The following is an 8,815-nucleotide window of genomic DNA, read 5'->3' on the forward strand; positions in this document are numbered from 1 at the left end:
TTTTTTTTCAGAAAAGCTGCAGAATGATCCACCGATTAAGAATCGCTGCATGTGCACCATTTTGTAGCTGCAAGTAAATTGGATCATAGAGAATTTATATCCTTCATGATAATGGCATTGGTTGATGATGCTCCATGGAACAGCTTCTGTAGCTTCAAACAAGCTTTGAGAAGTTCCTTCCTTCAGTACAAAATGATTGGCATAGACATAGAAAACAAATGATCTTCATTAAAGAATTTGGTTCCATGTGTGTGTGGTTGTTAATTTATTTTTCATTTTTTTTCTGTCAAAAAATGGCTCCACAAAATGTACTACGATTCTTGAAGGATGGGTTTTTCGTATAAGTTATAATGTTCGAAGTGATTTGTTTTCAGAATTATAAGAAATTGATGTTTTAAGAATGAGAGATAGAAAAGAACTCAAAACATAATTAAAAAATCAAATTCATTAAAAACTCTACTTTTAAAACTCTTAAACAATGAACCAAATTCTAAGGCTCGTGTCACCTAAGTACTATAGCTCATCTATATCTTCCACATGGTAACTTGAAACGGCACAATGGACAAACTTGACTGTTGGCAAACCACTCGAGGTGAGAGCCATCGTCAAACTCGTGTCCACAGGGTAAGGTCACGATTCTTTCTCCCATTTTAAATGTATCAAAACATATTGTGCACATGTCGAAGCTGGATATCTTGTTCTCGTATACTTTCCTTGGCAAAGACTCAACCGCAAACTTACATGCCGGTGTATACCAAATGAGACTTCAATAGTTCTATCATCAAATAAGACTTCAATAGTTCTATCATCAAATGACATATCCTATACTCGAAATACTGGACATACACTTCCATCGGGATAGGAGGATTGAACTAAAAGGTAATATAAAATAAAAAAGCACAATCTGGATAAATGTTAACGGAGGAAAATATGACCCTAACAACAAGTTCATTAAGTTGACTAATCCCATAGCCAACCTGATTGCAAGTTAAACGTTCATCGTCGTCTTTTAAGCAATATAGTTGTTCCCATCTATACCTGATGAAACTATCCAAGATATCTTTGGCAGGCAAGGAGAAAGCCAGTACGGTTGGGCAATCTCTTATTGGTTCTTCCGACATTAGGATACTCGCATAGACTTTAATTCTTCCTGCGTCTTCAGGTTTAGGATTGTGGTCGATTTCATGGTTCAGGAATACTTTGTCAGCAAGTATTATTATTTTTCTCCTTTTCTTTTTTTTTTGTCAACAACAACAATAGTAGATTAACTTAAACGAGCCAATGTGAACGGACAATGTTTATATAGGTAGTCAAGCACGATTCAGAACGAATGCGCCTCGCTAAATTGTCCACTTTAGTATTCTGAAGACAAGAATTTAGGTCCTTTTCTTTGATTTTATTTCATTTTTGTCAACTAATAATTGATATTTTCATCATGCATTTATGCTAACGAAATTCAGATGTAATTGTTAAAAAAAAAATGCAGCCCAAAGTAAAAAGAAATCTTTAAAATTGATCCCATCCTATAGTGATGTTTTGCCATAATAACCACAAAACTGTTTTATCATTAGAAGAAAATATTCAAATCCATACTATTTTGTAATGGTGTTATTGTGTAGATATTAATTCTCTTTTGGTACAATTAGTAATCACGTTAAATTAGTAGTTTTTTAATAATATAATACATGCTCAATCATATAACAAGTACTGTTAGTAATTCAGAACCACAATATTACAATCAAATCTCCCAACCTAATAAAATGAATTGAGAAGAATACTACTAATCGATTGGTTCGGAACTTCCAAACCGGAAACTGAATTGGTTTACAAATCACGTAGGTGCTAACACTCGTCGTTTTAAATAAGTAACGAACAAGAACTCTCAAGAATACACCAAACTCCGCCTGTTAGACAATTGCATCCAACATGTTTAAGATGATCAAATAAAAAAAAAACTTATCAATTAATGTTAATAAATTTTAAAATCATTAATTAAGATTTTTTTTTAATTTAATGAATTACTACTGGTTAACAATTATGAGCCCTAAATAAATAATACATTTATAACTAAACATATATTTTTTAATGTGTACAAGAACTCTACAAAATCAATCTTTTTGATACAAAGATGGATTATTGGAAAATGTTGATGAGTTATGACTTAAAATTAGGCCTACATCTTTATATTATAATATTAAAAGAAAAGTACAAATAAAGAATGTCTAAAATTATGACTCTTACTAAATCAATTACCACTCAATTATTGGTTTTAGAAAAGTAGTTTTGAAGTTTGTCAAAAAAAAAAAAGTAGTTTTGAAATTAATAAGGGTAATTTGCTATTGATGAAAAATTCAATGGGATGAAAAAGGAAGCTGTCCTCCTATACTACAAAGGTGTACCTCAAAGGACTAGTAAGCTTGGTTTAGTAACCTACATACGAGAAGATACTAGCTCTCCTTGGAAGCATACCAAGGTAACCAATGATTATGAATGTTTTCCACTTGTTGCAACTTCTGCTATAATATAAATAAATCATCATGTTGCGATCCATTTGTCAATCTAGGTCTTGTGGCAACTGGAGGACGCATCTGATGAGGAAGAGGAAAATTGTTGGAAAATTAAGCCATGTACTCTCACAGTCCCTACAGCGTCTACACACAGAAGAAATATTGAAGAGTTCAAGTTGTTTGGACAAATTGTCTCAGCTCAACAAGATTCCGTGAAGAGGTGTAAATGTTAGGTTTCTCAAATTTTAGATACTGCTCAATGCTCTTGGTTTGATATAATATGCAAATATCTTCAACAACAGTAAGATAACACTATATCCGTGTAGAATATGGGGTTTCTAAACAATACACATCACTATATTTTATCTCCAAGCTCTTTAGTTTTCTTTAAATGGCTGGATTCTGCTTTTTTCCTTGCTTCGTTCCCATCAATGCTTCTTGGACATGGTCATTTGATATTGAAGTCCCTGCAGCTTGGTTTCATACTGTTCTTTAATGAAAATGATTCTCAACGACAACTCCTGCTGTGGGGCTAGTGGGGATTTATAATCGGTCTTTTCACTAGAACGATTACATTTAGCTTCATCATTCATTCACCTCTTTCAAATGATTGGACAACCTGTTGAACTCGGCTGTTTTCCAAATCTGCTCAGAGAGCTTCTGAGTGAGGTCACTGCACCTATTTTCAGTGTTTCAAGCTCACTGGCACCTTTTCCACACAGCCCAGTTAGTATATCTTTTAGTATCTCAACTGTGTAAGATTGTATGTAATCTCCCTTAGGAGTTTTATATCATTGATAGGAGTTTATATAGTGTACAATGATATCGTAACTACCAAATATACTCTATACAACAATAAGATTTGGATATATTCATATCTAAACTAACAAACTGTAGGTTCCGCCTCAGCCTTTATATTAAGCTATCTATAACTTGAGACCATTGTCTGGTTTTTATACAAATATATTCAACAACAGTGAAATAACAGAAGATTTACTGGTAATGAAGAAGACATGCCACTATATTGATGTGTCTGCATTTTATAGGGTTTTAACCATAGTTTTTACACTTGTTTTGAGTCTTTTGTTAGGTCCTAGTATGCTTTTAGAGTCTTTTTAGTTTTTTGTGAGTCTTCACAGGTTCTAGGTGACTTTGGAAGGAATTTGAGAGCTTTGGGGATGAAAACATGGATCTGGAGCTAAATTGGTTGAAGACTGATCAGGCTAGCAAGCAGATGGAGTGAGAGCAGAAAAAGCATCCTGGATCGGCTGATCCTCATTCGGATCGACCAGTCTCGTACCCGAAGCAACTTTTCCTTTTTCGTTTTAAACCAACTTTTAGGGTTTTATTTTACTATTTAAGCACGAGGCTCAACCTCTAGAAAGACAACTATTATTCTACGCAGCTTTTGAGTACTTGTAAGCTTGGGAGAAGATCTCTAATCCTTTGTATCTCTTTGGAGAAGATTTCTGAACCCTTTTACTTCTCTTTGCAATTCAATTATGATTTCTTCATCCTTGTTTTACTGTTCTTTTACTTCTATGTCTTAGTACTCTCTCTGTTGGGTTTCGGGTTTCTAAAGGGGTTTTCATGATTCTCTGAATTTAGGTTGCTAGATTTGGGATTGATCTATTGTGTTCTTCTTCTATTGTTGATTATAATGCTTAAACTAGATTAGCTACCTAGTTTATGATTGTAGGTTAAATTCATCTAGGCATCAAAAGTGTTGTTGAATTACTTGAAAAGAACATAGGAGAGCAAGGTGATCCTTAGCCAACGAAAGTTGAAGTTGAGGCACCTTGTGAACAGAACAAACTTGAACATTTATTGCTTGTTTGGTTTGCTAGGTCCAAACAACGGTTTAGGGTTTAGTGAATTCATTGCATAGATAGTTAACGCTGCGAAAGTAGGTTAGCTTTACAATCGTGATTTGAGTTCTAGAACGGTGTCTAATGCATCCCCATCTAACCACCTTAGTCCAAGATTATATTCTCCATAGATTCTTTGTGCCCAATATCCTTCCTTGATTGCAAAACTCTTATTTATTTTCTGTTTTTAATCGATTACTTGAAACACAATCTTTCTTTTTGCCTTAGCTATATTTAAATCTATACAATTTTATAGTGCATGGCTTGGTCTCTTTGGATTCGATCCTGAAGTGTTACAACGATACCACTAGATCGTGTTGGAGTACACATTAGATTTAATTGACCTTGTTGGTCACATATCTGTGTTCTCAACTACGCTTTCATTCTTTTAACTTATAAGAATATGGGGTTTTCTATACAATACAGAGAAGAGATACATGACTTCGAGATCCCCATATCTTGAATAAAGAACAATTATATTAAGCTATCTATAACTCGAGACCACTGTTAGAACTTGGACTTATTCAACATTCTTGGAACTTATATACATAGTAAGTAACATCTGTGCATTAATGTTCACCAAGAGTTGCTGACGATGAGCGGTTCAAGAGCATAGCCTTCTTTGATGCCCTAACGTTCTTCAGAGTCATCATGAGCTTTTGTCTCTCCCCTTCAACCTCTGCAAACTTGAGGCTTAGCTGAGAATAACGGTCATGCATTTCCCTAAGCTCTGTCTCCATAGATGAATACCGGCCTTTGGTCTCCAGCATTTCTTCAATTAGATTGTTTATGTCTCTGAAACTCTGGAAGATTGCTTCGTCATCGGTGTGTTGCTTCAAGAAAGAGCTGCAAATTCAGGTAAAAAGGAATAAGTTCAACGTCTAGTATAGAGTTTGACTCGTTCCTGCAGTATCTTGGTTTTACAAAGGCGAAAATAAATATAAGAATCTTGGATTCATGTACCTCTGGAAATGGATGGTTGATTTTCTCTTTCCACGCAATGCTTCAGCAAGTTCTATCTCCAGTGCAAGAACCCTTTCCAATGCGTTTCCGCAACTGAAGTTCTCAGAAGATAGAGGAAATATACTTTGAAGTTCTTCTTTTGCCTGTTGGAAAGATGATCATAAGACTTCTGGACACACATGTTTCAGTATATATCACAATCTCTAGAAGGTAAACATCCGCACCTGACGCAATTGTATCAGCTCGTGTTCCAAGCCCGGAAATCTGGCGTCTGAATCATTGTCATCTTGAGGTTGAAGTAGATTCTCATTCTTCATCCGTTCTAGCTGTAAAGAAGACAAAAGAAATGATCCAGTGTCACAAACATAAAATCGTTCTGCAGATACTAACCAACAAGTAGACATTGTGATATAAAATTGCAATCCAATCCAACCAAAGTCAGATATTAATACATCCAATAATTTTAACTCCACTCATTAGAAATTCTAACCAGCAATCCAAATATTACCTCATTGTTCAAGTGATCCATGCTAGACCTTAAAGTCTCTGCCCTGAAATTATTATTGATCAAAGCAAGGCTTTCTTCACTTTTGTCCAGCACCATTGCTTCTCCTGAAGGTTGGTCTCCGTTCCCGTTTACATTGCTCAATTGAATAGCACCCTGATGAACAATAAACATGAATTAAAAGGTGTAAATATAATAAGCATAATAAACAACTAATCATAGCAGCACCTTCTTTCCCATTGAGTCACAGAAAACAATATGCCTAATATGTAACTAGGGAAATATTTACAGATAACATCGAAATACGTAGTAGGCTAGTCATTACCAGCTTGATTAATCACGTAAACTAGTTACACATAACATTTCATAAAGAGGATGGAGCAGAATTTTTAACATGACGAGTTGGAGCAGAACTAATTTTAATGATACCATGAACTTGAAGAAATCTAACTTCCAAATAACTACTAGTTTGACCTGATAGTTACCTCAATGTTTGACCTGGGACTGATGGTTCCCACTGTGGGAACAAAACAAGCACCATCCCTTTGCTCGTGGTTCAGCAAGTTGCCTGAAGACACTGCAGATATATTTTTGTCCGCCAACTCTGATACACGATCATCGATGCTCAATCTATCTTGTTCTCCCCTCTCAATATATTTATGAGAGCTGTAACACTGTACTACTTCTCTCAATGATTCTAACTCTTTGGCCATTTTCAAGTTTTCCTCTTTGCATTGCTGCTGAAGAGCTTCAAGCCTCTGTTTTTCTTCTTTGCAGCACTCAAGACTTAATAATGAACAATCCAGCTCAGCCTTCATCATGTCATAATCCGTCATTTTCTCACGTTTATCATGGATAACAGATTGTCGATCAGCCTCCAATTCCAATATTTTATCTTCCAGCTCTTTAGTTCTCTTAAAATGGCTGGATTCTGCCTTTTTCCTTGCTTCATTTTCATCAATGGCATCTTGTAATTTCATCAGAATCTCCTCACCATGCTTCTTGGACATGGTCAGTTGATATTGAAGTTCCTGCATCTTGGTTTCATACTGTTCTTTGATGAAAATGATTCTCAACGACTCCTGCTGTGAAGTTAGCGGGGCTTTATAGTCGGCCTTTTCACGGGCACGATTGCATTCAGCTTCAACATTGTCCTTAAGCTCTTGCAAATGATTGGACAAGCTTTTAAACTCCTCTGTTTTTAAAATCTGCTCAGAGAGCTTCTGAGTCAGATCACTGCACCTATTTTTCAATGTTTCAAGCTCACTGGCACTTTTTCCACACAGCCCAGTTAGTTTGTCTTTTAGTATCTCAACAGTGATTTCCGCCTCAGCCTTTAACACCGTTAAATTTTCTATTTCTTCTTCATGCACAACCAACAAAGTTTTCAACTGCTCGACCTCATGAGCACATAAGCTTCTCTCAGGCAAACTTCTTTCTGCATTCTCATCCCTAGTTGCGTGCTCTTTGAGTTCAACTGACATTTCATCAATTCTATCCGCAAGAACTCTATTCTTAGCCATGGAAGACTCTAGTTCAGACTTTAAGTCTTCAAGACTAATCAATAACTGACTGTTTTCTTCCATATACCGCGTTTCGTTGACTAGACAGTGGTTAAGGGCAGATTCCACATCAGTGTGCTTCTTTTGAAACTCAAGGTGGCTCTTAGAGCAGTAGCTAAGTTGTTCTCCAAGGTCATTAATACAGATCTCAGACTGGATCTTTGTAAAAGTAAGCTGAACATCTGCAGCCACTAAACATTGATAAAGTTCTTCTATAAAAGAAGACTCTCGATGAGCATTTCTGACATACTCCAAACGTTGAAAAGACTTTTCAGATTCCAACACAGCTACCATCTTCTCCAAAAGTTCCACTTGAGATTTTTGCAAATCAAAGTTCTCCAACAACAAATGCTTTTCATCTAACTCAGAGGCAAGTTCTTCAACTCTGCTGTCTAAGTTGTTTCTCAAACTTCTCTCAATTTTCAATTCTGATTTTACAGAGTCGAGATCTGCCAACAACTTTATATTAGCATTCATATGCTGAGCTCCTACATTACGAGAGTCATTGAACGCATTCAGTACCTCAAAATGTTCCTTGTAGAGCTTGTCAGCATAAGTCTCCCATTCTGTTCTTGTGAAAACAACCTGGATATCTGCTGCTACTGAAAATTCCATCATTTCAAGTAACTGAGATTCCAAATCGGAAATATATGATGAATCACGATTCAAGCTTGTCAGAGATGTTTCATATCTTGTCAGACAAAGAGCGTGAGTTTCCTTCTCCAGCTCCAGATCGGACACCATTTGCTTAAGACGGACCAACTCAGAGCTTTGCTCATCAAAACTCATCAATTCGGAACTTTTCACAAGCAACTGAGACGTAAGATCTCCCATTTTAATTTCTAGTTCCTGCCTCAAGCTTTTTTCAAGTTCCAACTCGTGGTCAAATGTTGTCTTTAAATTTTCAAGCTCACGCACAAGACCCAACGTTTCCTGAGATTTATCCTGAAGAGAATCGAGAACACGTTTTTTTTCCTCAGCCAGTTCTTCCACAAGCAGCTTAGTTCTTCCATGTTCAACAGCTACAGAGCTTAATTCACTAATCTCTTGACCAAGTCCCTCATTCTTGGCAACAAGTAGATGTATTTCATTCTCAAAATAGCCAAGACGAGAAAGAAAGTCCATGTGACGGCTCTCATAGTTTTGTTCAGCTTCAGTAATAACCTTCATTTTGTCCATGATAGACTCAGTTTCCAACTGAAGTCTCTGTAGGAGGGTAGTGGAAGCTTCTAGTTTGGTGACCAGACAATGTACATCATTCTCATGCTTCTGCTTGAGCTCCATAACATCAGACTCAGCAGCCCTTACATATGACTCTGTCTTGGATTTTTCTTCCATCAGATCATTGTTCTCTGATATAAGTACGAAACATTTTTCACATATCTTACACAGGAATTTATCAAGCTGCTC

At 36.2% G+C, this 8,815-nt stretch overlaps 1 protein-coding gene across 2 annotated transcripts in view; it reads right to left on the reverse strand.

Moving 5' to 3' along the window:
* LOC104740904 (myosin-10-like) overlaps positions 4,737 to 8,815 on the reverse strand; it is an 11,377-nt gene continuing 7,298 nt past the window's right edge. The window contains exons 7-11 of one of the 2 annotated variants that reach the window (XM_010461628.2): positions 6,329 to 8,788; positions 5,847 to 5,999; positions 5,563 to 5,664; positions 5,339 to 5,481; positions 4,737 to 5,221 (exon numbers count right to left, since the gene is read on the reverse strand). In XM_010461628.2, coding sequence (XP_010459930.1) covers positions 4,945 to 5,221; positions 5,339 to 5,481; positions 5,563 to 5,664; positions 5,847 to 5,999; positions 6,329 to 8,788 — 3,135 coding nt within the window. In that variant the 3' untranslated portion in view covers positions 4,737 to 4,944. The remainder of the gene's footprint in view (positions 5,222 to 5,338; positions 5,482 to 5,562; positions 5,665 to 5,846; positions 6,000 to 6,328; positions 8,789 to 8,815) is intronic. The other variant, XM_010461630.2, reaches the window with a different exon arrangement.

The sequence above is a fragment of the Camelina sativa genome, chromosome 14 (assembly GCF_000633955.1).
Source record: "Camelina sativa cultivar DH55 chromosome 14, Cs, whole genome shotgun sequence".
In the NCBI taxonomy this organism is placed as follows: domain Eukaryota; kingdom Viridiplantae; phylum Streptophyta; class Magnoliopsida; order Brassicales; family Brassicaceae; genus Camelina; species Camelina sativa.